Raw genomic sequence first — 25,777 nt, forward strand, 5'->3', positions numbered from 1 at the left:
AAAACAAAATTCTCTGGTGTGATGAGACAAAGATTGAACTCTTTGGTGTGACTGCCACGCATCATGTTTGGAGGAAACCACGCACCATCCCTACAATGAAGCATGGTGGTGGCAGAAACTGGGAGACTAGTCAGGATTGAGGGGAAGATGAATGCAGCAATGTAGAGAAATCCTGGATGAAAACCTGCTTGGGAGCGCTCTTGACCTCTGGAGCGACTGTTCTTCCAGCAGGACAATGACCCTAAGCACACAGTCAAGATATCAAAGGAGTGGCTTCAGGACAACTCTGTGAATGTCCTTGAGTGGCCCACTCAGAGCCCAGACCTGAAACCGATTGAACATCTCTGGAGAGATCTGAAAATGGCTGTGCACTGACGCTCCCCATCCAATCTGATGGAGCTTGAGAGGTGCTGCAAAGAGGAATGGACTAAACTGCCCAAAGATAGGCGCACCAAGATTGTGGCATCGTATTCAAGACAACTTGTAATTGTTGTCAAAGGTGCATCAGCAATGTATTGAGCAGTGTGTGAATACCTATGTACATGATTTTTTTCAATAAATTTGCAAAAAAAAAAACCTTTTTTCATGTTGTCATTATGGGGTGTTGTGTGTACAATTTTGTGAGGAAAAAAAAGAATTTACCCCATTTTGGAATAAGGCTGTTAACATAACAAAATGTGGGAAAACGTTAAGTGCTGTGAATGCTTTCTGTGCTGTGAATGTAACTCTTGCTGATGTTTTCAAGGTAAATAAAAAAATTGGAACTAATTCATCTTTTCATTACTCTTCATGCTTTTAGATATTAGCATTCTATGAGCTTATTCACTCACTGTACAGGACTGTACAAAACACCGTAGCATGTGGTCTACTAAACACTGCTGCATATTTAAATACAAAGTACCAGACACATGCTCATGAGACAGGATGACGTCAGAGATGACCTGTGAATCACTGGGATCTGCACACATCATAAGCCCATTTTACCACACACTGGACATGTACATAAGCACCAGTTTGACAAGACAGCTGACAGTCATCAGTGAGCATCAGTTTGAGTTAGCTCAAATATGAAGAGGTGTAATGTTTTCATCATAATGGCTGCTAGACTGCTCAGTCAGGCTTGCATCTTTTTTTGTAATACTTAATATTTGTGCCCCATTACTTGGGCAAAGTTATTGTTCACACAAGTATATCTGGTCAGTGTCAGCATGTGCACCAGAATCTGACAAAACATTCCTCTGCTAATCCTGTTGGGATCTTCTTTCGGTTTCTCCTACTGGGGTCACCACAGAAGATCCTGCTACATCTCACCCTGTCCTCTGTATCTTCTGTCACTCCAACCACCTCATTCAGCACATCCATAAACCTCCTCTTTGGCCTGCCCCTTCTCCTCCTGCCTTGCGGGTCCATCCTCAGCATCCTTCTCCCTATATACCCCTCATCCCACCTCTGCATGTGTCCAAGGTTTCACCACAGTTTAAAAAAAATTATTTTTGAGATTGCCTAAACTGCTGCACATCGATTTATTTCACACATCACCACTTATTAAGACTATAATAAAACTGGAAGTTAAAACACATTTACATGTTTGCATTCATTAAAAAAAAAACTGTATATTTATTGTACAGACATACAAACTGGACATCCTTTCAGCAGAAAAAAACATTAAATTTGATTGCAAAAACAAACCTCTCAAACAGAGCACTTTTGTTTTTGTAGGAGGTACAGGATAAGCAGGAGCAAGTCACCAGGGCAGTTTGGCTGCTATCAGATCACATTAAGAATGTTCAGCTGCTCCAAACTTCCAACACTGCCCTCAAGACACAGTTTATCCTCTGCTGGAGATGCCAAGTGTTTGAAATGGATTTCCAGGCCAGGTTTTTTTTTTATGGAATGATGCAAACATCAACATTGTTAACATTCATGGATTCCTGCATCATGGATATTATTGAGGTTAATCCCGTCCAAATGACCCCGAGGCGGGTCGTGTGAATTCTTATCAGTCTGTTCAGGTGAAGCCGTGGACTAGTTGCTGCCTTTGGCTGGCACCTCGTGGCCGTCCTCTGCAGTCTCTTCGTTAGTGTCTTCGCAAATGTTCGGTTGTGTGTTGCTTCTGACGGACTGCACGGCATGAATCTGCTGCAGACGTCGGGACAGCTCAGCCTCGCAGGCCTGCAGCAGCCCCGAGGTCCTCGCAGTGTCCCAGCCCAGCACCTGCTGCATGGCTTCAACTCCTCTGGAAACCACCATCTAGTACACGTACGTACACACACACACAGGTAATATCACAGGCCTACAATGTGTTGATTTATGGCAGGAAAAAAAAATACATATTGTTTTGCAGATATAGGGTGGAATGTCAGTTATTTCAGATTCCCAGATTGTTCTGGAATATTCATTGTGCCAAAAATATAAATCAGTAAAAGAGTAAAGAAATATATATGGAAATAAAAAGTGGAATACAAGGATGAATAAATATGCAGATAAGGAGAAATAAAATAATTATGAGCATTCATGTTTTTAATATACACACAATAATATTTGTATTTTTCATTCATTTTGGTCCACTTTGTTTATTTTCATATTAATTATATAGTTATTTATATCCATTTAATTTTCTCTACTCTTTTACACATTGACAGTTCAGCTTGTCAAGTGGAGGGTTAAAAAACAACTGCCTGAGGGCGGGGCTTCTTGCCCAGGCTGAATAGTCGATTACTGATTGTCACACTTCATCATTCAAATAAATACAACAGTCTTCATTCTACCCTTGCTTGCACATTTTATATATAAATTAAATCCTATACAAAAAAAAATACAATTCCACTTTTTAAATATACAGAAACATAAAAATTTAAATGAAATATTTTTAAAATAACATTTTTTTATGTTTATATTTAAAAATATAAACTCAAAGAAAAACAAAACTTGTTTTTGTTATATATATATATATATACACACACACACACACACACACACACACACACACACATACATACGACATACACATTTATTTCACCCTTTACCAATCTTCCATACATTTTTTTTTAAACTCTGCCCTATGTGGCTCTCACGTGTGGATCTCATTTGTTTTAAAATGAATCAGTTAATTTTCATAGAATTTCATGGCAACATCCTTTGTAAAAATTAGAATTCATTACCATCATTGCAGAAAGTCTGCATCACCATTGTGTGAAGCGCCTTGAGGCAACTTTGTTGCGATTTCGTGCTATACAAAATGAAATAAATTGAAAATTGAAACTGAAATAATTTTTGTTTAATCAAAGCAAAATGCACATGCCTTGATTAAAAACAAAACAAACTAAACTGGACAACGTGTGTGTGTGTGTATACTGTGGGGTCAGAATGAGTTTTCACAAATGTAATGTGTACCAGACATGACAGATATCCAAGTCTGGTGGATCCTGGTACCTGCCTCTCAAAGAAGTGCTGCTGTTTTTGCATTTTATCATACTTTTATTTATATATATTAAAAACAGGCCGTACAGAAGTTCCAGTTTGTTAACCCGACTTGATCACTTTGACGCTCTGAAATCATTATCTGTGGCCGTGCCTGAAGCAGTATTTCGTGACAATGTTTTAGTGAGAGAAACTCTGTGTCCTTGTAAATGAGGACAAAATGTTCCTTCTGTATTTCAGCTAAAGGAGCAGCCCTGTGAATTTGTCTGTCATCATTAAACTATCGTTGTGACATGAATAGATGTGCATTTTTATATCTGAATCGCATCATTATACGTTCAGTTCCTTGATGGCTCCATAGGGTACGATAGGGCTTTTGCCCTCAGTGAGAGATAAACCTCTGATGATGTGAGTTGTAGAAGAGCAGCCCCACACTGTCATTATATGGAACTGCATTTAGGAGTTTCAGATCCAGACCGTGTCCTCTGAGTCATATTACCCACAGTAAATCTGTATCGTCTGTTCTATTTTCTTTATCTGTAAAAAATTTCCGATTTATTGTGAACTACCTGCAGATCTTCCGTGGAGAGCCGGGTCTCTGGGCTGGTTTTGCCTTTCAGTACCATCAGTGTCCTGGACATGAATCCAGATGTCGAGTCCACCTCCATCCCGTCCAACACATCCACGTCACCAGCCCCTGACACAAAGAAACGGGTTCCACACATCAGGGTGAGGAGAGACTTTTCTGCAGAAACAGTAGCTCCACCTAGTGGCTATTACGTGTGAGTGCAGCTCTTTTATGAACCATAAGAAACACTAAAACAAACAAACAAACAAAAAAAAAAACAAAAAAACAAAAAAAAGAATTAATAAATTGTCTCAGAACTTTACAAAAATTAAAAAAAAGCACAGAGTAGCAGATCAACACACAGGTGACTTTGTGGCAGTAAGTACAGCATCTCCAGAGGGTCAGTCAGGAGTGAAATCTTCCTTGGTTTTCAAGTTGAAGACCACATGATGATAAACCTGTACCTTCCTGATTGGGTAGACTCGGCTCTGCCTCCTCTTTCTCCTCTTTGCCCACAGCTTTCAGGTAGAGCTGGAGCAGCTCCTTGGACTGCCTCTCTTCTTCCCTGCGGTCCAAAACCCTCTGTAGGGTCTGCTGGAGGTCTTCAGCCTTCTTCTTTCTGAAGTGCAGCGCGGAGGCTAGTTCAGAGGATGGGATGTCCACCAGCATCTGGAGCAGTAGGTGACAAGTGATTAAACTCCTCAGCAACAGCAAATAATGGAACAAAAGCTGGAATGAGTGAAAGGCAACAGGCGAGACCCATTCATTAAAAAAACACAGCAGATGGCAGCGCTACAGCATTTCCTTAAGCTAGGATCTCAATAGGACTGTGATTGTTGCCAAAAAATTTGCGAACGGCATTTGTGGGGGATTTTCCACAATGTCTTGAAATGTTGGCAGAGGTTGTCAATTTCATTGCAGGAGTCACATGGCCTCAGTCTTGTGATGCTGGAATTTTAAACATGTTCACAAATAATAATAATAATAATGTTCTCAAAATAGTCACTGCAGGCATCTTGAAGCCTTCTCAATTACTTTCCGTGAGTCAGAAATTGCGTGAAATGAGACAACTTTGTGAGAGGATGGCAACACACTCTTGATTTTTCTTTTGATCATGACCCTCCTTTCCTGATCTTCTTTTCAGTATAATTCCAAGTGAAAATTGTCATTAATTTGCATATTTTCCTCAGAAATTTGTGCCTCCAACAACTTGCCAGTCACAGGCCAGTGAGATACTAGCTTTACTTTTTCTCTGTCCACAGTATGTAGGGAAGGACATTTCGAGTGAGGAAACACTTTCAAGCTTAATGAAGGACAGTTTGTGGTAGAAAGCCTTACAAATGACTTCAAAGAATACATGCGAGCAGGATCAGTAATAATACAATAACATGCTTTTGGAGGGCGGTATGCATTTTCAGAGGCCCGACGTCCAGGCCATCGCCCAAAATGACAGATATTCGCCCTCGTCTAACTTGGGGCGAATACCGCCCTCCAAAAGCATGTTATTGTATTATTATCACTTACTGAGATATATAATTCATTTTATTGTGTGTATAAATAGGTATATACAAAGTATAATAAAAGCACACATCAGTACATTAAAGTGATACAAAATTTAACACTTATAAGAACATTAGATTTAAAATCACATCAATGACATCACAACACGTGATCACATTAACAATATTTAATGTCATTTCAAAATGCACGACACCCAAGCAAACGCGTACATAAAAAGTTGGCTCACTTTAACTTTTGTCGTGTCGGCTGGCACGCGCTGTGCTCCAAATTCAGCAGTGCGTCCTCATCAAGCTGGCTGCTTTGGCTGCTGTTCACTGTCGTACTATCCATGAGAAAATCATCCGGAATATCCATATTGGGTCCAAAACACACTTCTCGCCTTTTTATCTTTTCCTCTGCGGACAGTTTACGCACAGTGGGCAGGTATAGCCAGGTAGCGTCGATGTAAATCTACGCTACCAGCCTAGCAACACCTCGGTAAAGTGATAATAATGATTAGTAACCATTTTTGACTTCCCATTCCATGTTGGACACGTGTAACATTAAAGATCAAGATCAAACATGTTTAATATGATTAGTTATTCGATTGTTACCTTGCGCACTGCTCATATATGGACAGACAAAAGCAGGATAAAGTGCCTTAATAGAGAGAGTGGTGTCAACTCAGAACATGGCGCCATTTTGGTTCCAACTGCGCTGAACTACTGAATGAACCTTTTATGTTTTCAACATTTTTTAAAATCATTTAACCACATACAGCAACACATCCAGGTGCTATCAAAATAAATATAAAATAGTTAAGCTATCAAATTTACAAATCATGATGACTTATTTAATTAATTTAAAGCCTGATTTATGCAGCTGCACAGCTGTAACTCTGTGTCATGCAATGACGTGCGTGGCAGTTTTAAAGTTCTCCATCTTTGGATTATGCTTTATTATGGACTAATTTGACCCTCAACAAGCTTTTGTTTCTACAATCATCACCTCCAAATTAAAGGTAAGCTATACATTTTTCTCTTTTACCGACTGTGTTGTAAATGTGCGGACTTTTCGGCTCCATTTGTAATCAGCGTGCACTGTAAAAACTATTAAAATATGATGGCAGACGAAGGATTGAAAGCAGAAAACTCAAATCACAGCCTTCTGTATCTGATTTAACAAGTGCACGTCAGGCTGTGGCTCCGAGTCTGAGCACGGTGTGAAAAAAAAAAAAAAAAATTGTCGAACATTTAAATCAGGGAAATGACTCCAGTCCCACTTCCCTCAAATCTGCGAGTGTCAGAGTGCTGAACTTTAATTCTTCTGTTTGGATCTGAAGGGAATCTGTACATCTTGAAGCCCTTGTTTTTTGTATTTGTGCCTCCAAACGCACAACAACCCGGCATTTTCAGCGAATAAATAAATAAAATAGCTGGATTTACATGCAGACAGATTAACAGCGAACGCTATTTTGAACCCAAGATGGCACCACAAGTCACGTGACCGTTTTTTTTTTTCCTGACTCATCATGTCGCCACTCTCTCAATTAAGGCATTCTAGGATAAAGGGCCCCACCCACTTGTTTTGAATCTCTCAATATGTGTATAAAGAGAATAAGTGGATTAATTTCATTTATATAAGCAGTGGGAGATGGCAAATATCTCACGATGAAACCAGCTGGCTGTAAATGACTGAACACAGATGGTGTTATTAAGAAGACAAAACCGGGATGATCCTGATACCTGTAGGTCTGCCTCAGACATGAGGATGACACTGGCCATGTCCTGCTTCAGCTGCTGAACCAGGTCCCACCAGGGTTCTGTACCATCCACAGAATCCGTCTCCAGTATCACTGATTCTCTGGCCATCCATGCTGTACCACCATCCACTGCAGTGAACAGTCAGTGAGCGGAGAAAAACACACACACACACACACACACACACACACACACACACACACACACACACACACACACACACACACACACACACACACACACACACACACACACACACACACACACACACACACACACACACACACACACACACACACACACAGCTGTAATTATCTGATAGAATGGACAAGAACGTCAACGGAAACATAAAACTGCTTACTCTTGCGAACTGGAGACCATGTCTCTTTTTCGTGCAACAACATGAACTTTGTGTTCACAGGTAAACACAAAAAGTAGGCCTCGTCCGCCACTATTGTCCCATCATTCTCGAGGACCACTGTGACAGGTTCTTTAGGGCTGTAACCGAGGAACTCGCCCCCTGATGGAAGAAAGAATGAACAGCTCAATAAATCCTACTTAACAAGTACCACAGAGACATCTGAATTTGTCAAATTCAAACTTTGGTTTTTAATCACACCTCAGCTATTGTGCAGTTTAATTTAGTGCTTCATAAACACTATTGAAAGTTTATAATAAGTAGAATATACAGGGTTCATTTGTGTAACTGTTTATTGGGAGTGAATGCTGATACAGAAAAATAATGTTCTTTCAGTATTCTTAAAGAATGTAAGACAGGTTCAATGCATTATATTAATTTTTTTTCTTAAGTCTCAAACGGAGAAAAAAATGCCACAATTCTGTCTGTCCTCTTCTGTCAGTTTGCAGATATACACTCAACAAAAATATAAACACAACACTTTTGGTTTTGCTCCCATTTTGTATGAGATGAACTCAAAGATCTAAAACTTTTTCCACATACACAATATCACCATTTCCCTAAAATATTGTTCACAAACCAGTCTAAATCTGTGATAGTGAGCACTTCTCCTTTGCTGAGATAATCCATCCCACCTCACATATCAAGATGCTGATTAGACACCATGATTAGTGCACAGGTGTGCCTTAGACTGTCCACAATAAAAGGCCACTCTGAAAGGTGAAGTTTTATCACACAGCACAATGCCACAGATGTCGCAAGATTTGAGGGAGCGTGCAATTGGCATGCTGACAGCAGGAATGTCAACCAGAGCTGTTGCTCGTGTATTGAATGTTCATTTCTCTACCATAAGCCGTCTCCAAAGGCGTTTCAGAGAATTTGGCAGTACATCCAACCAGCCTCACAACCGCAGACCACGTGTAACCACACCAGCCCAGGACCTCCACATCCAGCATATTCACCTCCAAGATTGTCTGAGATCAGCCACTCGGACAGCTGCTGAAACAATTGGTTTGCATAACCAAAGAATTTCTGCACAAACTGTCAGAAACCGTCTCAGGGAAGCTCATCTGCAAGCTCGTCGTCCTCATCGGGGTCTCGACCTGACTCCAGTTCGTCATCATAACCGATTTGAGTGGGCAAATGCTCACATTTGCTGGTGTTTGGCACGTTGGAGAGTTGTTCTCTTCACAGATGAATCCCGGTTCACACTGTTCAGGGCAGATGGCAGACAGCGTGTGTGGCGTCATGTGGGTGAGCGGTTTTCTGATGTCAATGTTGTGGATCGAGTGGCTCAGGGTGGCGGTGGGGTTATGGTATGGGCAGGCGTCTGTTATGGACGAAGAACACAGGTGCATTTTATTGATTGCATTTTGAATGCACAGAGATACCGTGACGAGATCCTGAGGCCCATTGTTGTGCCATACATCCAAGAACATCACCTCATGTTGCAGCAGGATAATGCACGGCCCCATGTTGCAAGGATCTGTACACAATTCTTGAAAGCTGAAAATGTCCCAGTTCTTGCATGGCCGGCATACTCACTGGACATGTCACCCATTGAGCATGTTTGGGATGCTCTGGACCGGCGTATATGATAGCGTGTGCCAGTTCCTGCCAATATCCAGCAACTTCGCACAGCCATTGAAGAGGAGTGGACCAACATTCCACAGGCCACAATTGACAACCTGATCAACTCTATGCATGAGGCAAATGTTGGTCACACCAGATACTGACTGGTATCCCCCCCAATAAAACGTCACCTTTCAAAGTGGCCTTTTATTGTGGACAGTCTAAGGCACACCTGTGCACTAATCATGGTGTCTAATCAGCATCTTGGTATGGCACACCTGTGAGGTGGGATGGATTATTTCAGAAAAGGAGAAGTGCTCACTATCACAGATTTAGACTGGTTTGTGAACAATATTTGAGGGAAATGGCGATATTGTGTATGTGGAAAAAGTTTTAGATCTTTGAGTTCATCTCATACAAAATGGGAGCAAAACCAAAAGTGTTTATATTTTTGTTGAGTGTAATTATTGTTGGTAATTTTAAGTCACAATAATGAGATACTGAGTCATAATTACAAGATGCAAAGTCATATTTATGAGAACATATTTCATGTACTGTATTAGACTACAACTTACTAACTGGGAAATGCTAAGGAATAATTATGAGGTATTATGTCATAGATAAAAGATAGTAAGTCAAAATTATGACAAGTCATGATAGTAAATCATAAACAGGGTCTATGAGAGGTTGAGTTAGAATTACATACAAGGTGCTAAGTCACACCTATGAGATGACATGTTAAGTCATAAAACACAACGACACACAGTGGCATACAAGTATTCTTATCAGAAACTGCATCATAACTATGACATAGCAAGCTAAATTTCTAAGATGCAAATTAATGATAGTCAAAACTGAGATGCTGAGACGTTATATGCAATGCAGAATCTCAATTACAAGATCATACAACCTAGGTATACGTAGTCACAAAACTGTACAAAATAATGTACTATTTTACAAATGTGAAATACTAAGCCACAAATATGAGACATTAAGTCATAATTATGAGATACAGGTCAAATGTGCGAGGTAGAATGCCCCAGTAATAAGATCATAAGGTCATAAAATTACAGGATAGAAAGCCAGATGGAAGCACAGCAATTTCTCTTGACAAGCGCAACTTACAGTTGTGAAAACGATGAGTCATAATTGTGAGATGCTGAGTCACCAATACTAGATGATACATGACAAATTACAAAAAGACTCTACAAGTGACTTAAAATCTTACAACTATGAAGCAAAAAATCACAACTCGTAAGTCATTTCATTATTATGATTACAGCAAATCACAAATAAGATGATACTCTCTAAATTATGAGAGTATATAAAGTGTGGACAGGTTAATGTCAGCTTGAGAAGATACATATATGATAATAACCAAGTGTCAAAATCCAACCCCTTGTACACGTTATGACACCTGGGTAACAGGGGATTGCTTCTTGGGGTGAAATATGATGCGGACCCTTTTTAGCCCTGTGGCCGCTACGGTATACATGAAGGCCAACAAGAACCCTAAATAGAAGACAGCTAAAGGGGCTCTGGTGAAACAAAATGGCCTCAATGGTGGATTAGGCATTGGAGGTGATGGCTTGTAACCCAATGGCTGTGAAGGTGGATGAAAGCTGCAGCAGTTCCTCAGACCCTGATCGTCTTCATCTTCCCAGCCGTTGAAACAGGCTAAGGATCTCTCAAGGGCTGTGTGTTTGTCGGGATGCAACAGCATTCCACCGTGAATCAGACCCAGGGAGAGGCATTTCTGGATCGACCCTGGATGTAGACTTCTACCAACCTGTCCAGTAATTGACCAAGAGACAAACTTCCTTGCCACAACGATAAGATAGCTAACTACTGTAATGCTGTAAAACAGCAAAGAGAACACTGAGAAGCTGGTTTAATATCTAGTCACCAGTTTTGATTACCCGTATCTTATTAATTTGCCTCTGTGTCCATTTTCATTTGTATATCTATCTGCTCTTTTTGGACGACAACTGACTACCACTACTGCTACTAATAATAATTAAGTTACAATAAACTGAGTCATAACTGTGAGATGCTGAGTCATAATAATGGCAAAATGCAGTCATAAATGCTCACAGAGTGTATAACTGTAACAAAGTAGCAGTTAATAATAATAAAATAATAGGGAAACTAAGGTGATGTGAGGTGTTTTTTTTTCTTTCTTATTTTAAACTGTTCTGAGGACAACGCCTGCTGACTACTATTCCAGGAATGCGCAGAATGCAGGCAGACCGTGCAAGTTGGAACACGATGAACTGGTTTTTGTTTTTTCCTGACACACAATCACATCTCAACATCACCAATGAAGAATAAAAGATAACAGTAAAGAACGGTTCTGTTTCATTTTACAGGGTTAGTAAAGGTGTAACCACTTTAACCAAAGTTAAGGTATTTACCCAGTTTGCTCCTTTCTAGAACACTCACCTTTACTCTTCAACTCTTCTAGAGACGGAACTGCCAGCCCATACGACTTCTGTCGTGAGAAATTGCAAACCCTGCACGGCTTCTTTTCGCTCATCCTAGTGTTTCTACAGAATAACTATTATTTGGGTTGATTTTTCTTTTAAATTTGGGAAAAAAATTAGATCAACAACAGCCGGGACTTATCTCAGTCACTTGTTCAAACAAGGAACAGTGGCGCGGCGCTAGGATCTCTGGGGATTGTAGTTTTCATGTCAATATCAGAAGTAAAAGCAATCGAGCGCTGATTTATTCGGTCAGAGCTTTGAAGATGGCATCCACAGATCAAGTTGATCCGCCAACACAGGTCTAAATTTCTATGCTAATATCATACGTCTCCCAGAGTTCACAAATTGTCGTGGTTTGTTGTGCTTTGTGTACACTTTATACTCGCCGAGTGGCGTTAATTTTTTTCTGTAACGTCGTTTTCAGGCTGGTTAGTTTGCATGCTTGCTAGCAAGCTAACATGAGAGAAGTTGTTGCTCAGACTTAAATTAAATTTGACGAGGCTTTCTTCCCCAGACAGTCTGTTATTTACCGGGACCAAATAGAATGAATCTGTCACCATCTGAGAACGTAGTTTGTGAAGGGGTCACTGTTATACTGCTGTATAATTTTCAAATACAGCTTGCATTTTTTTTCTTTTATTCAGTGTTCTGTACAATTTTTTTTCACCACAGTCAAATTTTGATGAATTACAGTTTCTCCACTTTTTGGTATTTGCAAAGTGAATATATTATTTTGGAGGTTTGCAGACACGTCATTGCCCTGCCAATCTAATTTCCTAATATACAACTGCCTAATGTTATTAAACTTGCAAAGCAGTGCATGTTTGGTATGGTTTATTCTTATATTTTTTAGATGTATAATATAGATAGTATGGTGGGCAAGGTTAGACCTTAATGGTATACAAAATATACAAAAACACTAAAACAAACAAAAAAAATCATAGAATGAAAGTCATCTAAACTAGCAAAAGCCAATGTGTAAAACCAGAAAATTAATGTGCTCAAAACAGTGTGAAATATCTGTTCTTTGGAGATGATCTTATAGTTAAAGTGGTGGACTAAAGGCCAGAGAGTCCTCAGTTCAAATCCCTGTTAGACCAGAAAATTTTTCAGGGCCCTTGGGCAAAACCATTAAAACCCAAGCTGCTCCTGGTGTGCAGCTGAGCACCTTGCACAGCGACACGTTGACACCAGGTGTGTGTATACATGTATGGCTGAATGTGAGGCATCACTGTAAAGCTCTGTGAGCACCTGCTTAAAATGGAAAAGCACACTTTCGAGTGGCTTTGCATAAATGCGCAGCAGTTTTCCCACAGTACACACCAATTTTGGATGCAAAAATCTGCACACATTAGTTTTCAGTAAAGACGACAGCAGTGGTGGGCACAGAAGGTGCCTTTTTTGAGTGAATCACTCAAAATAACTAATCAAATCAAATCAATTTTATTTATATAGCGCCAAATCACAACAAACAGTTGCCCCAAGGCGCTTTATATTGTAAGGCAAAGCCATACAATAATTACGGAAAAACCCCAACGGTCAAAACGACCCCCTGTGAGCAAGCACTTGGCGACAGTGGGAAGGAAAAACTCCCTTTTAACAGGAAGAAACCTCCAGCAGAACCAGGCTCAGGGAGGGGCAGTCTTCTACTGGGACTGGTTGGGGCTGAGGGAGAGAACCAGGAAAAAGACATGCTGTGGAAGAGAGCAGAGATCAATCACTAATGATTAAATGCAGAGTGGTGCATACAGAGCAAAAAGAGAAAGAAACTCAGTGCATCATGGGAACCCCCCAGCAGTCTAAGTCTATAGCAGCATAACTAAGGGATGGTTCAGGGTCACCTGATCCAGCCCTAACTATAAGCTTTAGCAAAAAGGAAAGTTTTTAAGCCTAATCTTAAAAGTAGAGAGGGTGTCTGTCTCCCTGATCCAAATTGGGAGCTGGTTCCACAGTAGAGGAGCCTGAAAGCTGAAGGCTCTGCCTCCTATTCTACTCTTAAAAACCCTAGGAACTACAAGTAAGCCTGCAGTCTGAGAGCGAAGCGCTCTATTGGGGTGATATGGTATAATGAGGTCCCTAAGATAAGATGGGACCTGATTATTCAAAACCTTATAAGTAAGAAGAAGAATTTTAAATTCTATTCTAGAATGTGAAAGTACCACTACTGGTGCCTTTTGCTTTTTTGACCATTGGGGAGAAGCAAAAACAGTAATGCAACAACATGATTTTAAAAAGTGTTTTGAATGCTCAATCTGGTTAATTTCTTTTTTGAGGTGAAGTAAAGGGTATGTATGGTGGAGCTGTGTTAAACTATGTCTTCAACGTTTCCTAATTGAAACAAACTCTAAGCAGTGATCTGGAAATTATGTAGTTTAGAACCAAAATCTAAGACAGACCATGTTAGTTTATGAGACCAGTGTTTATTTTTCAGAGGAAGATTAGGACAAAATAAACTGCTAACACATCGTTTCGAATGGTAAGCTATCTGTCTTGACATGCTAGCAATAGATAGCAAGTGAAATCACAGGAAAGGGAATGGTTAGTCATCTCAAAATGACTGTGATAAAGCAATGTGAATAGCCTATCCCCAACTGCATGTTCTAGAAACTCCAGGAGTATCAATGAACACTGCACGCATGCACTACTTTGAATAGTAAAGAAATAGCCTATTGAGAGATGGAGGTGTCCACAATAGTTGTCTTCAAAATAAAGGTTTAGAAAATAAATCCTGAAAAACTTCATAATAAAGGAAGCACACCATGGTGCCATGTGCAAGCCATATCTGAAAGCTGAGGCCGATCTGACAGAGAGATATGTGAGCCATACACACAGATGCATAGGTAGAGGTAGATAGATAGATAGTTCTGTCTGAGTTATTTTCATTAGTTACTTCATCCAAACCATCAACATGTTTATTAGACCCCATTCCTACCAGGCTGCTCAAGGAAGCCCTACCATTATTTAATGCTTCGATCTTAAATATGATCAATCTATCTTTGTTAGTTGGCTATGTACCACAGGCTTTTAAGGTGGCAGTAATTAAACCATTACTTAAAAAGCCATCACTTGACCCAGCTATCTTAGCTAATTATAGGCCAATCTCCAACCTTCCTTTTCTCTCAAAAATTCTTGAAAGGGTAGTTGTAAAACAGCTAACTGATCATCTGCAGAGGAATGGTCTATTTGAAGAGTTTCAGTCAGGTTTTAGAATTCATCATAGTACAGAAACAGCATTAGTGAAGGTTACAAATGATCTTCTTATGGCCTCGGACAGTGGACTCATCTCTGTGCTTGTTCTGTTAGACCTCAGTGCTGCTTTTGATACTGTTGACCATAAAATTTTATTACAGAGATTAGAGCATGCCATAGGTATTAAAGGCACTGCGCTGCGGTGGTTTGAATCATATTTGTCTAATAGATTACAATTTGTTCATGTAAATGGGGAATCTTCTTCACAGACTAAAGTTAATTATGGAGTTCCACAAGGTTCTGTGCTAGGACCAATTTTATTCACTTTATACATGCTTCCCTTAGGCAGTATTATTAGACGGTATTGCTTAAATTTTCATTGTTACGCAGATGATACCCAGCTTTATCTATCCATGAAGCCAGAGGACACACACCAATTAGCTAAACTGCAGGATTGTCTTACAGACATAAAGACATGGATGACCTCTAATTTCCTGCTTTTAAACTCAGATAAAACTGAAGTTATTGTACTTGGCCCCACAAATCTTAGAAACATGGTGTCTAACCAGATCCTTACTGTGGATGGCATTACCCTGACCTCTAGTAATACTGTGAGAAATCTTGGAGTCATTTTTGATCAGGATATGTCATTCAAAGGTCTTGTCTCAGAGTGATGCTGAAAAACTAATTCATGCATTTATTTCCTCTAGGCTGGACTATTGTAATTCATTATTATCAGGTTGTCCTAAAAGTTCCCTAAAAAGCCTTCAGTTAATTCAAAATGCTGCAGCTAGAGTACTGACGGGGACTAGAAGGAGAGAGCATATCTCACCCATATTGGCCTCTCTTCATTGGCTTCCTGTTAATTCTAAATAGAATTTAAAATTCTTCTTCTTACTTATAAGGTTTTGAATAATCAGGTCCCATCTTATCTTAGGGACCTCGTAGTACCATATCACCCCAATAGAGCGCTTCGCTCTCAGACTGCAGGCTTACTTGTAGTTCCTAGGGTTTGTAAGAGTAGAATGGGAGGCAGAGCCTTCAGCTTTCAGGCTCCTCTCCTGTGGAACCAGCTCCCAATTCAGATCAGGGAGACAGACACCCTCTCTACTTTTAAGATTAGGCTTAAAACTTTCCTTTTTGCTAAAGCTTATAGTTAGGGCTGGATCAGGTGACCCTGAACCATCCCTTAGTTATGCTGCTATAGACGTAGACTGCTGGGGGGTTCCCATGATGCACTGTTTCTTTCTCTTTTTGCTCTGTATGCACCACTCTGCATTTAATCATTAGTGATCGATCTCTGCTCCCCTCCACAGCATGTCTTTTTCCTGGTTCTCTCCCTCAGCCCCAACCAGTCCCAGCAGAAGACTGCCCCTCCCTGAGCCTGGTTCTGCTGGAGGTTTCTTCCTGTTAAAAGGGAGTTTTTCCTTCCCACTGTAGCCAAGTGCTTGCTCACAGGGGGTCGTTTTGACCGTTGGGGTTTTACATAATTATTGTATGGCCTTGCCTTACAATATAAAGCGCCTTGGGGCAACTGTTTGTTGTGATTTGGCGCTATATAAAAAAATTGATTGATTGATAATTATTATAGTATTGTTTATGAAACAAAACACGCAATTGTAGTTCATTCTTTTTTTTTTTGTCCCAACATGTGAGCAAATCCTGAAAAAAGAAGCTACTGACACAAAGTGTGATGTTGAATTTTTCAATCTGTTGTGAACTTAAAGGCTTTTCTTGTGGTGCCAAGAAAGTACTCCTTCCAGTCCTTTGCAGTTTTTATAATGTACTGATTAGTTCACATTTGTGTTTTGTTGGCAAGTCCTTTAGAAAATTGATGACCTCAGGAAATTACATGTAGTTTGTATTTTTGTTATGACCTGAGTAACACTGACAGTATGACAGATTTGTGGTTGATGACCTTCAGTGCCAGTGACAATGCTGCATCTAAAAATAAATACATACTAAATAAATTATGGCAGTTAATTGGTGAAGGGTACTTGTGTGGTGGATCTTCACTATGTGAAAATTCAGTAAGGTATGTCTTCTAGAATATATTCCATTTCTCAGGTAGAACTCTACTAGTGTATACTAAGGTATATCTAAATATCTAAAAAAGGAAGAGTAGAATAGAGTAAAGTAGAGTAATGTGACCTTTAACCCCAGTGATCCTGACCTACTGATTAAAATCCTGAGTGAGAAGTTTGGTTAAAAATTGACTGAATAGCTTAGAGGAGCGGTGGAAAACAGTCCTTACTTTTTAGCATGATTTTAGCATGACAGTGTGAATGCTGGGACCACATGCTCCCTGATTAAGTATAACTAACTGGCTCCTCCAGGTCTGTCTCCAGATCGAGTAACTTGTGCTGTGACAGTGACTAAATGAGTCTGCAGGACGGCAGTTTATGAAACTCTCCAGTTTATTTGGTTCAGAAAGTCACTTTAATTTTGCAAATATGACTCAACTGACAGAGCTAAACACAAGTGTTGCATTACAAGTTTTTCTCAGTGTATATAATATGTCTTTAGTTACTTTCATCAATATTCATTGTGTTGGGAGACTTACTTGCTTTTATGATAGTGAACTGCCACTTTCCGCCAGTAGATGGCACTCTCACACAAATGTTCATATATTTTCTCAGGCTGACCTTCTTCCACTTGGAGAAAAGGTGGTAGCTCCCCCCAGAGAGGCCCTGGTAAGTCTTCTTCAGTGTGCTCTACGCTAGTCAGGTCCATAAGTATTTGGACATGTATGTGATTCATTTGTTTTATTTCATTTTTTTTCCACTCTGTGCTGTGCTTTCAGTGTGGACTTTGAGCTTTAAGTCAAAGGCATTACGGCCATTTTTATACACAGTCGCACATTTTCATAGGCAATAAGTAATTGGACACATTAAATATGAGAATAGTTGTTCATACAAATAATCACTTTTACAGCCAGTTTTCTCTAGACAAGTCAGGGGATACAGTAAATGCATGAATGTTTCCAAGTCACTGAATTAGTCTTGGATTTCATATGTCCAAGATAGTGAGATCATTGACATCTGAAGTGCGACGTCACCTAGTCATAGCCCATTTTGCAGCTTCCATTAATGCCCTGTGCATGCAGCAGTTCCAGGCTGGAGGTTTGAGTGAAAAAGCTTTGTGCTTGCTTCATCATGTACAGATTTAAAGCTTTGAATGTATGAATGAATTAATTTATTCAGCACACAGACTCAACAATAACAAATTTATAACGGGCGTTTATAAGCTTTGTTTATAAATGCCCACCCCTTATTTATACACGTACTTTGAAACTGCTTCTTGCACAGGATTGTGTTGTTTCTACTTGTGGAGATAAACTTTACAATTCACACAGAGAGAGTGACTGCTGATCCTGAAATTCTGCTGTTTACAGCCACCTCCAAAGAGCTAGCAGACATAGCATGTTTAGTGCCAAAAGACATCAGGGGAATATGTGCCACAGACACTGGACATGTGCGGGAACTACCTGAAGACATGCAGTCATATAGATAAATCATTCAATCTCATTAGCAGCGTTACAGCACCCCCTTTTAATCACATGCCACTATTTCGGTTTCATAAGCCATGTTCACACCCGGTGCGACGCGAGCCGCAGCGGTGACAGGTTGCCATGTAATCCCTATGGAAGGACGCGTTATGGCGCCAAGCCACGCAACGCGATGGACGCGAATGAAGCGATCTTGCGCAATATTGCGTCGTGTCGCGTTGCCCTCCTCCCCAAGTTGAAAAATCTGAACTTTTTCATTTTCATTTATATATAGTACCAAATTACAACAGAGTTGCCTCAAAGCGCTTCACACAGGTAAGGTCTAACCTTACCAACCCCAAGAGCAACAGTGGTAAGGAAAACTCCCTCTGAGGAAGAAACCTCAAGCAGACCAGACTCAAAGGGGTGACCCTCTGCTTGGGCCATGCTGCAAACATAAATTACACAACAATTCAGAACAATTCACAGACGAATATACAAGAAATGCTATTGGCGCACAAGACAGGAGGATCGCCAACACGAATACAACTCCCATCTCTGGATGGAGCTGCACCTTAAACAGAGAGAAAAAACAGAATCAGGCATCAGAAAGACAATAAAATACTGTGTCATACTTTCATCTTGTTACGCTGCGATGACCAATCACTGACTGGATATGTAGTGACGTGGAGATGTCTGGAGTTTGACTGAGTTGGATGTGAACATGTCCTGTCTCTGGTAGCCAGCAGCCTGTGAGCAGGACTTATGTCCCTTTTGTCCTTTATTTCACAATTGTGACAGAGTTTTTGGGGGAAGAGCGAGCAGCAGCCCCGCAGCAGCAGCAGCAGACAGTTTTTTTCCTTTGGCGTGTGCACACGAGCGAATTGTCTGTGAACATTATTTTATTTATTAACTACACAGATGTATAATAAAACAAATGGTGACTGGTTTATAAACACAATTATGACAGAGAGCGAGTAGCAGCACCACAGCAGCAGACAGTTTTTTTTTTTTTTTTTTTTTTTTTTTGTTTACATGTGCGTGCTTGAACGGGGCAGTAGGTCCTCAAACTGGGTCCTGCAGAGGCGGAAGGACCGCTGAAAGCGGGCGTCATCCAGACGCAGCTCCTGCAGCAAATAATGATGCTCCCTGAATTGGGAACTTCTCATGAGGATGTTGTGAATGCACTGGGGCGAATTTTTGCAGCGAAAGCAGAGCGACACACTGTGGCGACAGACGCAAATTTGTGACGTTGCGTCGCGCCCGGTGTGAACGCGGCTATACAGAGACAAGAAACAATTTCTGTTGAATGTGTTGAATCTGGTTTGATTTTGTGTCAAACTAGGCACATGTCAGTGTCATTTTTGCTACAGAGTGTCACGCTGGCACAGTCTCCTGCATCTTTCGACAACAAACACATGATTTCAATTTTGAAAAATGGAAAAAAGTTATTCTTATGAGAATAGCGTTAGAGCATTCACTGCAGATCCTTGAATGCATTTTTGGAGTCCTTGTTATCCCATCTGCCTCATTCATACGGATTATTTTGTCATGGTGCTTATTGCACAAAGTAATTCTACACTATCTTTTCAGAATGGCCATATTTTAAAGATCACTCTCAGTAGGTTTGCAGACTTTTTTCAACCTTGTGTATAGTGGTGATGTATTAAACAAACAAAGTGAGTTATTTTCATGTATTTAATCTATCAATCATCAGTTTAGCAACAGAATATTAAATTAGTTTACGCCCGGACAGTTTGCAAGCACCACCATTCACAAAGCTTTCTACACTGAGGTTATGGACTGGAAGGATGCCAGTTTTATAACGGAGCAGCTACTGTTACCACCCAATCAGTCTACTCGCTCATTACACATCATAAATATACATAGCAATATTTATATCAATAACTTTGTGAAAAATGATGTGACGTGCTACAGCCAGATGCAGGCCAGTGGTGTTCACATTCTACTCGCGTGTGTCTCAGCATCTATCTCTTAGCATTTAGCATGAAACTGAGCAGAGAAAAGTACAACACCTGCAGCGGCACAGTGTAATATGCAACACTTACCGCGTACTGTAGCTTCTTTTGTTCACGCTAACTTGCACAGTTTTCACAGTGATCTGGGAAGTAATTACAGCTTTCCAATTAATCAGAGTTGTGGTGGTTTTCTCCTGGCTCATCAGTAAAATAGGACACTAATACTAGCAACAGTGTACTGTATATTGAACCAGCTGAGCAGTTACCAAGGAGCTGTGATGTCATCACTTCAGAGTTCTGTAGGCCAGGGTTTTCTAATATGTTGATGACAAAGATAGTGTAGATAGATTGCATGGCATTAAAACTGGCCCGTAGCTAGGGGAGGTCAGAGGTTGGGCCGAACTGCCCTCTTCACCCACTTTTAGCATTTGATGCCGCAAACTGCTCATCCACTCTTTTGTGCAGCAGCTCCAAGTTGAAAAAAACAGTTGTCATCATCTCTCTGTGTCTCAAAGCATGTTGACAACTGCAGTGAGCTTTACAGAGACATTTTTCTGCTTTTCTTTAAAACTCTGTGCTGCTCTGTGAGTGTCCTCACTGTGGTAAAACTAAAAACAGCTAAATCCTGCGATGTCCACCACCCCTCCCCCCTGCAAATGTGCCCACTGTGTCTTTCTGAGGAAGGCATGATGTAAAAAGCGCTGCTAAAACCTTCTTACCCATTAATCAGGTCATGCTTTCTGCATAAATACACGTTATCCATTCTTCCTGCTCAGACGTCAAATCAGGGGCGAATCCAGATGGAAAGATGTTGTGGCAGATGGGGGGGGCATGCTCTCCATAACATCCCGAGATTAAAGATCCACCTTGAAGACATTTTTTTTACACTCCCAAATACTATTCCTGCTACTAATAATAATAACAATAATGATACGAAGAAGAATTTTAACAACTATAATGTTTAAGTCAGTATTACTCTGGGACTAAGTTTTAAACGGTAAATGGGCTGCATTTATATAGCACTTTTTCCATCTTCATCAGAAGATCAAAGAGGTTTCCAATTATGCCTCACATTCACCCATTCACACAAACACACCCACACACCGATGTCAGAGTGCTGCCATGCAAGGCGCTCACTACACACTGGGAGCAACTAGGGGATAAAGGACTTTGCCGAAGGGCCCTTAGTGGTTTTCTGGTCTGTCTGGGCTTTCAGCTGAGGATCCTCTGGTCTGAAGCCCAATGCTTAACCACTGGACCATCACCCCCCCCCCCCCCCCCCCCAACCACAGTTCTACTGCAGTAAGTTTATTTGTTGAACCAATATATGTTTAGGTATGTAGGTAGATCATTTTGACTTGCTCATTTTAAAAGTAGCTTGCAAGCCGAAAAAGTGTGGGCACCCCTAGTGTAGGTCATCTGGTTCAAAAATACCAGCCTCGTAAACTCAAAAGATAACATAAACAGAAGTGGGAAAGTGTTTTTCAATGCCAGATTTCCTGTAGAGCGGTGGTTACAAACTTTTTCCACAAAGAGCTAAGAGGGTGCAGGTTTTTATTTCTACTTATCAGATCAGTAGGTAATGTCACTGATGAACTCCTCTGCTGGTGTCTGTGGCCAGTGAAATCAGTTGCGGTGAAAATCTGACCCCTCTTGGCTTTTTGTGAAATTACCACACTTAACAACCCAGGAGCTGAAACTGTTAAGATATATTTGGGTCATTCCATGTCAGTTCATCAGATGGCTTCCACGTCCCTGTCTCAGAAGATTCCGTAAAAAGTCAATCTGTTGTGTAAAAAATGCATGGCCTGAAAATAGAAAATAAAAAACCTTGACTGATGTTTGACAGATTATATACAAATTATGTATACAGTGGGGTAAAAAAAGTATTTATTCAGCACTTGATTGTGCAAGTTCTCCTACTTAGAAAGATGAGAGAGGTCTGTAATTTTCATTATAGGTACACTTCAACTGTGAGAGACAAAAAAGGATTGTAGGATTTTTAAAGAATTTCTTTGTAAATCATGATGGAAAATAAGTATTTTATCACCCACCAACAAGCAAGATTTCTGGCTCTCCCAGACCTGTAACTTCTTCTTTAAGAAGCTCTTCTTTTCTCCACCTGTTACCTGTATTAATGGCATCTGTTTGAACTCGTTATCTGTATAAAAGACACCTGTCCACAGCCTCAAACAGTCAGACTCCAAACTCAACCATGGCCAAGACCAAAGAGTTGTTGAAGGAGGAAAATTGTAGATGTGCACCAGGCTGGGGATAATGAATCTACAATAGTCAACCAGGTTGGTGTGAATAAAACAACTGTGGGAGCAATTGTAAGAAAATGGAAGCCATACAAGACCATTGATAATCTCCCTCGATCTGGGGCTCCACGCAAGATCTCATCCCGTGGGGTCAAAATGATCATGAGAACAGTGAGCAAAAATCCCAGAACTACACGGAGGGACCTGATGAATGACCTGCAGAGAGCTGGGACCAAAGTAACAAAGGCTACACACTATGCAGAGAGGGACTCAAATCCTGCAGTGCCAGGCGTGTCCCCCTGCTTAAGCCAGTACATGTCCAGGCCCGTCTGAAGTTTGCCAGAGAGCATATGGATGATCCAGAAGAGGATTGGGAAAATATCATGTGGTCAGATGAAACCAAAATAGAACTTTTTAGTAAAAACTCAACTCGACGTGTTTGGAGGAAAAAGAATGCTGACTTGCATTCCAAGAACACCATATCTAATGTGAAGCATGGGGGTGGAAACATCATGCTTTGGGGCTGTTTTTCTGCAAAGGGGACAGGACGACTGATCTGTGTGAAGGGAAGAATGAACGTGGCCATGTATCATGAGTATTTAAGCAAAAACCTCCTTCTATCAGTGAGAACATTGAAGATGCAACGTGACTGGGTCTTCCAGCATGACAGTGATCCCAAACACACCTCTCGGGCAACGAAGGAGTGGCTCCGTAAAAAGCATTTCAGGTTCCTGGAGTGGCCTAGCCAGTCTCCAGACCTCAACCCCATAGAAAATTTGTGGAGGGAGTTGAAAGTCCAATGTTGCCCAGCGACAGCCCCAAAATATTACTGCTTTGGAGGAATGGGCCAAAATACCAGCGACAGTGTCTGCAAACCTGGTGAAGACTTAAAGGAAACGTTTGACCTCTGTCATTACCAACAAAGATTATGTTACAAAGTATTGAGTTGAACTTTTGTTATTGACCAAATACTTATTTTCCACCATAATTTACAAATAAATTCTTTAAAAATCCTACAATGTGATTTCCTGGATTTTTTTTTTTTTTCTCATTTTGTCTCTCATAGTTGAAGTGTACCTACGTTGAAAAGTACAGACCTCTCTCATCTGTCTAAATAGGAGAACTTGCACAATCAGGGGCTGACTAAATACTTTCTTGCCCCACTGTAGCAAGTTTCAAATGTATACTATCAATACCATTTTTATGGGGTTCTGAACAAGGCATTCCAACTCACAGGTACAACAATTTGTAAGTTTGACAAAAATTGAATCCACGAAAACTGGAAAATTGTCTTTTATATATATATATATATATATATATATATATATATATATATATATATATATATATATATCCATCCATTTTCTTCCACTTTAACCAGAGTCGGGTCGCGGGGGCAGCAGATCAAGCAAAGCCGCCCAGACCTCCCGATCCATACACACCTCCCCCAGCTCCTCCGGGGGAACCCCAAGGCGTTCCCAAGCCAGCCGAGAGATGTAGTCCCTCCAGCTTGTCCTGGGTCTTCCCCGGGGCCTCCTCCCAATGGGACATGCCCGGAACACCTCTCCAGCGAGGCGTCCACGGGGCATCCAGAAAACTTAACCGAGCCACCTCAACTGACTCCTTTCGACGTGGAGGAGCAGCGGCTCGACTCCGAGCTCCTCCTGAGTGACCGAGCTCCTCACCCTATCTCTAAGGGAGTGCCCAGCCACCCTGCGGAGGAAACTCATCTCGGCTGCTTGTACTCACGATCTCGTTCTTTCGGTCATGAGCCAAATCTCATGACCATAGGTGAGGATCGGAACGTAGATCGATCAGTAAATCGAGAGCTTTGCCCCCCTACTCAGCTCTCTCTTCACCACGACGGTCCGATACAGCGACCGCATCACTGCAGATGCTGCACCGATCCGTCTATCAATCTCACGCTCCGTCCGTCCCTCACTCGTGAACAAGACCCCGAGATACTTAAACTCCTCCACTTGAGGCAAGGGCACTCCACCGACCTGAAGAGGGCAAAGCACCTTTTTTTTCGGTCTAGAACCATGGCCTCGGATTTGGAGGTGCTGATTTTCATCCCGGATGCTTCACACTCGGCTGCAAATCGCCCCAGTGCACGCTGAAGGTCCTGATTTGACGAAGCCAACAGAACCACATTGTCCGCAAACAGCAGAGATGAGATTCTGTGGTTCCCAAACCAGACCCCCTCTACACCCTGGCTGCGCCTAGAAATTCTGTCCATAAAAATAATGAGCGGAACCGGTGACTCGGCTGCAAACCGCCCCAGTGCACGCTGAAGGTCCTGATTTGATGAAGCCAACAGAACCACATCGTCGGCAAACAGCAGAGATGAGATTCTGTAGTTCCCAAACCAGACCCCCTCTACACCCTGGCTGCACCTAGAAATTCTGTCCGTAAAAATAATGAACGGAACCGGTGACAAAGGGCAGCCCTGACGGAGGCCAGCGTGCACTGGAAACAGGTTTGACTTAGTACCGGCAATGCGAACCAAGCTCCTGCTGCGGTCGTACAGGGACCGGATAGCCCTTAGCAAAGGACCCCGGACCCCGTCCTCCCGGAGCACTCCCCACAGGGTGCCCCGAGGGACATGGTCGAACGCCTTCTCCAGATCCACAAAACACATGTGGACTGGTTGGGCGAAGTCCCATGAACCCTCGAGCACCCGATGGAGCATGTAGAGCTGGTCCAGTGTGCCGCGATCAGGACGAAAACCGCACTGCTCCTCCTGAATCCGAGGTTCGACCATCGGTCGAATTCTCCTCTCCAGTACTCTGGAATAGACCTTACTGGGGAGGCTGAGAAGTGTGATCCCCCTATAGTTGGAACACACCCTCCGGTCCCCCTTCTTAAACAGAGGGACCACCACCCCGGTCTGCCAATCCAGAGGCACTGTCCCCGATCACCACGCGATGTTGCAGAGGCGTGTCAGCCAAGACAGTCCCACAACATCCAGAGACTTAAGGTACTCAGGACGGATTTCATCCACCCCAGGAGCCTTGCCACCCAGGAGCTTTCTAACCACCTCGGTGACTTCGGCCTGGGTAATGGATGAGTCCACCTCTGAGTCCCCAGTCTCTGCTTCCTCTTCGGACGATGACGATGGGATTGAGGAGATCCTC

The 25,777-nt window shown here is 41.5% G+C and overlaps 2 protein-coding genes across 2 annotated transcripts in view; one reads left to right on the plus strand and one right to left on the minus strand.

Annotated features, from left to right (window-relative positions):
- Window positions 1-1,506: 1,506 nt before the first annotated feature.
- dffa (DNA fragmentation factor, alpha polypeptide) lies at window positions 1,507-11,895 on the minus strand. The gene is made up of 6 exons (XM_034173242.1): window positions 11,681-11,895; window positions 7,610-7,768; window positions 7,234-7,379; window positions 4,453-4,657; window positions 3,990-4,117; window positions 1,507-2,250 (listed from the first exon to the last, which is right to left on the minus strand). Exons 1-6 carry the CDS (start codon window positions 11,772-11,774, stop codon window positions 2,026-2,028), a joined length of 957 nt encoding a protein of 318 aa, XP_034029133.1. The 5' UTR covers window positions 11,775-11,895; the 3' UTR covers window positions 1,507-2,025.
- Window positions 11,896-11,937: 42 nt separating this feature from the next.
- The window catches only part of pex14 (peroxisomal biogenesis factor 14), a 138,920-nt gene continuing 125,080 nt past the window's right edge, over window positions 11,938-25,777 (plus strand). The window contains exons 1-2 of the mRNA XM_034173243.1: window positions 11,938-12,023; window positions 17,553-17,606. Coding sequence (XP_034029134.1) covers window positions 11,988-12,023; window positions 17,553-17,606 — 90 coding nt within the window. The 5' untranslated portion in view covers window positions 11,938-11,987. The remainder of the gene's footprint in view (window positions 12,024-17,552; window positions 17,607-25,777) is intronic.

The sequence above is a fragment of the Thalassophryne amazonica genome, chromosome 6 (assembly GCF_902500255.1).
Source record: "Thalassophryne amazonica chromosome 6, fThaAma1.1, whole genome shotgun sequence".
NCBI lineage: Eukaryota > Metazoa > Chordata > Actinopteri > Batrachoidiformes > Batrachoididae > Thalassophryne > Thalassophryne amazonica.

Coding starts and splice junctions, on each gene's coding strand:
- dffa (XM_034173242.1), bottom strand. CDS start 11,774: ATGAGCGAAAAGAAGCCGTGCAGGGTTTGCAATTTCTCACGACAGAAG. Junction 7,769..11,680: donor AGAAGAGTTGAAGAGTAAAG/GTGAGTGTTCTA, acceptor TTCTTCCATCAG/GGGGCGAGTTCCTCGGTTAC. Junction 7,380..7,609: donor ATGGTCTCCAGTTCGCAAGA/GTAAGCAGTTTT, acceptor TGTTCACTGCAG/TGGATGGTGGTACAGCATGG.